The sequence below is a fragment of the Bos indicus x Bos taurus genome, chromosome 9, assembly GCF_003369695.1.
Source record: "Bos indicus x Bos taurus breed Angus x Brahman F1 hybrid chromosome 9, Bos_hybrid_MaternalHap_v2.0, whole genome shotgun sequence".
Taxonomy (NCBI): Eukaryota; Metazoa; Chordata; class Mammalia; order Artiodactyla; family Bovidae; genus Bos; species Bos indicus x Bos taurus.
Window position 1 is genome coordinate 34,518,070 of NC_040084.1, and position 5,715 is coordinate 34,523,784.

Genomic DNA, 5,715 nt, shown 5'->3' on the forward strand with positions numbered 1-5,715 from the left:
TAAAACACTGCTCAACTTGTGTCTAGGTTTTTTTCAAAGCCACTGACACCAATTATATACATTTTGACATTGGTACTTTTTTGAGCCTTCCAAAGATATTGATGGTTGAAGGGGTTGCTGCCAGGAAAAACTTGAGCCACACAGAGATGCAACCAAACTTCAACCCAAGGAATATCCCTTTCATACTGTTGTAACAAATTACCACAGACTTAACAACGTTAAGGTACACAAATTAATTATCTTACAGGTTTGGAGGTTAGATAAAATCAAGATGTGGTAGGGCTGCATTCTTTTGGAGACTCTATGGGAAAATCTACTTCCTTACCTTTCCAGCTTCTAGAAAGGCTGCCTTTATTCTTTGGATCTTTGTTCCTTCCTCCATCTTCAAATCTTTTTTTCTCCCTCTTTTTTACTTTCTCACCTCTGCTCTGGTCATCAGTCTCACACTGACACTCCCACTTCTTCTTACTGTAATTATACAGGGTCCATCCACCTGGATAGCCCAGCACAATCTTTCAATCTCCTGATGCTTAACTGAAACATACCTATGGAGTTCTCTTCCCAGGTAAGATAAGACACAGGTTATGAAGGTTAGGACATGGACATTTTAGGGGGCCATTATTCAGTGTAATATAATAGAATAAAAACAAACAAACAAACCCAAACATATGCCTCTTTTACATCTTGAGGTAACTAACTTAAAACTGGTATCCAGCCGTTTGTGTTCTATTCAAGGCCATCTTGGTTATCCATTTTAACTAGCTTTTCTTCATAAAAATGGAGGTGGATGGCCCCTCTACCAGTATTTCTCCAAGGTCCCCTAGCTCTCTAACACGTTTTCCTCACAAGTCAACATACTAAAACAACCAAAGACACTGACATGCCTTTTGAAAAAACTCTACAAGCTAAATACCACGAACAGATAACTTCACCAGAGCCAACCTTTCCTACCTTCTTTCAGAACTAAATTCGTTATTAGATTAATAAATTGATGGGGCTGGAAATAGCTTTTCTATTTCCTGCAGTGACGGGCTGCGGAGCGAGATTCAGCAAACTGATTATGACTTAATTCCTGCAAACATCACGCAAGACAAGCTCTTCTTTGATAGATTATCAAGGCTGCTGCTGCTAAGTCGCTTCAGTCGTGTCAGACTCTGTGCGACTCCACAGTCGGCAGCCCATCAGGCTTCCCGTCCCTGGGATTCTCCAGGCAAGAACACTGGAGTGGGTTGCCATTTCCTTCTCCAATGCATGAAAGTGAAAAGTGAAAGTGAAGTCGCTCAGTCGTGTCCGACTCTGAGCGACCCCATGGACTGCAGCCTACCAGGGTCCTCCGTCCATGGGATTTGCCAGGCAAGAGTACTGGAGTGGGGTGCCATTGCCTTCTCCGAAGGTAAGGCTAGCAAGGAACAGTATGCATGACTTTTGTGGTAAAAAGTCGTTCAGTAGCTTTTTCTCCCAGAGATGTTACAGGCCAGAATATTTTCACTCACTACCCGAGAAAAGGGAAACAATTTGCTATTAATTTAGTTAAAAATTAAAGAGAATTTTGCTCCTGCCCATCATGGAATAACAGGGAGTAGATTTACCCGCTTGCCTACAAAACCATAAAAACATGTTTTCAGACAACAGAAGGCAGTGTAGTACTGGGATCCTTACAATTACCCCACCGAACAATCTGGAGGTACTTCCAGATGCACTGCCAGGAAGGGAGGGGGGCGGGGGGTCTCCCTGCTTCAGCCTCTGCTTGCGAGCCACATATTTACGTAAATCAAATTACCAATCCACCGGATTAAATTCGTAAAAATAAAGCTAACAGAAACACTCGGGCCGTAGGAAGCCTGGTAAAGCCATCCCAGGAGCCGCGAGTTCTCGCGTCACTTCGAGATCTACTGCCCTGACGTCATCCTCACGGAGTCACTCGCGAGATCAGAGAGAGAGTGGTGAGAGCGACCGGTTTTCGTCGAGCGCGGCTTCTGAGAGGAAAACAGACACTGGCCTTCGGTTTATCTGGGTGCTGCCGACATGAGCGACCGAGACGGGGGCGAGAGGACCCCTCTCCTTGAAGCCCACAGCCTCACCACATCCGACTGTGCCGCCGGAGCTCCGGACCCTTCCCGGTGCCTGAAAACAGAGGCGTCACAGGTGATGGCGGAGACGGGTGAGGGGTATTTCGAGGCCGTCGCGCTCCCACCACCCCAGCTTCCAGAGGAGGAAAGCGCACCCTCAACTGCTCCCTCAGATCCAGGCTGTGCCGGTACGTTCCAGATCCGAGCCGGTGGGGATGGCGGATACGTAGTGCCCGAAGCGAGGCTAGAGCCGGCTCCGCCTCCTACGGAGAGCCTGGAAACGGCGTCTGTGTCCCTGGCAACAGACGACAGCCTGGGAAATGGCCGTCAGCCCGGAGAGCCGCAGGGCTTGAGTCGGGAGAAGCCGCTAGAAACTTGTGGCGCGGAGAAGTTGGGGTCTGACTTGATGGCGGAGGCGAAGGCTGAGGAAGTGAAGACTGAAGAGGGCCCCGTCTTCTCGGTCGCAGTGGATGAGGAGGTGGTGGGGAAGGAAGGAGCGAAGGAGGAGGAGGGAGTGGAGCAGGGAATGGAGGTGGAGGAGAGGCCAGTCGGTGAAGAAATAGAAATGGTGGAGAACAGAGTGGTGGAGGAGGCGGGGCACCGGCCCCTGCGTATGGATCTCCGCATGAACCCGCTGGAGGCAATCCAGCTGGAACTGGACTCAGTGAACGCTCAGGCTGACCGGGCCTTTCAACAACTAGAGCATAAATTCGGGCGGATGCGTCGACATTACCTCGAGCGGAGGAACTACATCATTCAGAATATCCCGGGCTTCTGGGTCACTGCCTTTCGGAACCACCCCCAGTTGTCTCCCATGATTAGAGGCCAAGATGCAGAGATGTTAAGATACATAACCAATTTGGAGGTGAAGGAGCTCAGACACCCGCGAACAGGCTGCAAGTTCAAGTTCTTCTTTCGGAGAAACCCGTATTTTCGAAACAAGCTGATTGTCAAAGAATATGAGGTCAGAGCCTCTGGCCGAGTAGTGTCTCTTTCCACTCCAATCATATGGCGCCGGGGCCATGAACCCCAGTCCTTCATTCGCAGGAACCAAGAGGTCGTGTGCAATTTCTTCACTTGGTTTTCAGACCACAGCCTTCCAGAGTCTGACAGGATTGCTGAAATTATCAAAGAGGACCTGTGGCCAAATCCACTGCAATACTACCTGCTGCGTGAAGGAGTTCGTAGAGCCAGACGTCGCCCAATAAGGGAGCCTGTGGAGATCCCCAGGCCCTTTGGGTTCCAGTCTGGTTAAACTTTGCCATTGGGAGGGTTTCTGCACAAGGTCCCATTTCGCCTCTTAACGGACCTGCGTTTGGGCAACAGATACGGATATGTCTTCTAACCACCCCTCTCCCCCTTCCCACCCCACTTTTTTCTGACATTTCTGGAGCCTTTTTCCTCTGGACATTCAGTTCTCTCAGCCTCAAGATTGAGACAGTCATGGCCATGCTCCTTCACTTCCACATGGCCTTCGTGCTTTTCTGCATTAATATCACATGCTGCATGGCCCATGATTCATACCACTCCTAAGTAAGCTTGTGATGTTGTAAATTGCATAGTCTTTATCTGCACTACTTGGACCCTGTTTGTTCCCAGAGCCTCCAGTTTGACTCTCATACCTGGAGGTACTTGTCTAGGAGGCCATTCTACCCATCCTACTCAGCAGCACAGGCATATAGCCTGTAGATAACTGGGTGTTAATGATATCAAGGGAGAACTGGGACACTGGGCCTGTGTGATATATGTGACTCCATTGTTCTTATTGCGCCGCTGGTCACCTACTATTGCTACCTGCTACTGGCTGTTCCCTTGACTGCTACCTACTGGATGGACATCTTCTAGAACTTTGTCACCCCCACTCTGGTTTCTGGTAAACAATCTCCAGGTTTCCTGCCAGTACTCAAAAGACCCATTTTTCCCAAAAGACTTATTCTCTATTCCTCATCCCCCGCCCCCATCTCCCTTTCCTTCGCTCCCATCATCCAGAACCCTAATAACTGTCAGGCAAGTGGTTGAGGTGACAAGTTAGACTTCTCATGGCAGGTTGGCCCAAAGATGGTGTCCATTCAAAGTGCCAGGCTTTTTCAGTCTCTAGTGAATCACCCAAAAGCTGGGTACTTCTTTGTGCCTGGTTTTTTCATCCTGAGTGTAATTAAGTGCCGTAGTGGCAGTACACCTCCGTTGTCTCTCTCCTGTCTTAAATGGTAGCTCATAAGTGTGTGCAAATCAGGTCTTTTAATTTGGCTCTCCATTATTTCAAGGAACAGGCTGTCTTGTCTAATAGATTGCCAGAGCTCTTATTTTCTTCTGCTCTCTTCTGCATCCTCCACCCACGTTAGCAACATCTAGAGGATTTAAAGGGAGACATGAAATGAAAAGTGCTATCTAGGCCATAATTGATGGAAGAATTAAAGATACTGTGATGGGTTCCCAAAACAGGAGAAACTGAACAGACCACAGATAGGCAAAAATGAGCCAGGTTAAAATTGGGCCTGAAATTAAGATGGAGAGTCTTAAAGGAGGTTCTTTGTCTGTCAGTGGTGATGGGAGAAGAGGTTCTTTGCCCAGGATTAACACGTGAGAATGAAAGGGGGTTAGAATGTTAAGTACGTTACCTAGAAAAGAGTTCTGTAAAAAAGGCAACTGAGTGCTTGCTCTTGTTTTCACTTGACTTAGTTTATAAGGAGGGTTAGTACTGTGTGGTTTATTTCACTAGTATTTAGTAAAATCGTGTTATTTTCCTTGTTTCTGGTTACTGGGAAAATTGAGCTATACAGGCTTTATTTTGCTTTCAATTGAGAACATGTGGAAAATGTGCTATATCTCTTTATGATATAGACACCTAAATGAATATCTGTAGTGAATTTCAGCTTGTTTCTGTTAATAATTAAACTGTATGCTTAGAAATATAATCTGTGTAACTTGTTCTTGTCATATTCTTAATACTTTGGAAATTGTTGTCTTCATGAAAAAGTAGCCTACTAAAAATATGTGGCTTAATTGTCTGTCTTGATAATTTGCCTGGTTAACAGCTTAGTAATTCATGTGTCTTTTCCTAAATAGCATAAATACTTGTGAAGCTGCTCTGTCAAATTGAAAGTGTACCATTGATATATTTGTTTTTCTTTATATGCATGATGGTAAAATAAAAGCGTGTTACTTGCTGGATTTCTTATATTTTACCCTGCATGTAAATATGCATGAAGAAATTGTTCTACGCGATGGCAGGTTATGAAATTACTAAAGTTCTTAAATGGATACAGTAGGCGTTCTCCCAAAAGTAAGAGGGGCTTGTCTGGTGACACAGACAGTAAAGAGTCTTCTGCAATGAAAAAGACCCTGGTTCGATCCGTGGGTCAGGAAGATCCCTGGAGAAGGAAATGGCAATACACTGTAGAATTCTTGCCCAGAGAATTCCATGTGCAGAGGAGCCTGGCAGGGGACAGTCCATAGGGTTGCAAAGAGTGGGACAGGACTGAGTGACTTAACACTTTTACTTTCAAAAATAAGAAAATGAGGCTCACTACTGTACCTTCCCATGCAGGGAGGTTTGCTGTTGTTTTATTTAAAATGTTAACAATTTTAACTTCTTCCTCATGATTTCATTTTTTTCCATAACAGCTTGTGTAGCATCATCCCCCTT

At 46.1% G+C, this 5,715-nt stretch overlaps 1 protein-coding gene across 1 annotated transcript; it reads left to right on the forward strand.

The window, feature by feature from the left end:
- The first annotated feature begins 1,792 nt into the window (after nt 1–1,792).
- TSPYL1 (TSPY like 1) lies at nt 1,793–5,240 on the forward strand. Its single transcript, XM_027551156.1, has one exon. It carries the CDS (start codon nt 2,026–2,028, stop codon nt 3,322–3,324), a length of 1,299 nt encoding a protein of 432 aa, XP_027406957.1. The 5' UTR covers nt 1,793–2,025; the 3' UTR covers nt 3,325–5,240.
- The last annotated feature ends 475 nt before the right edge of the window (nt 5,241–5,715 follow it).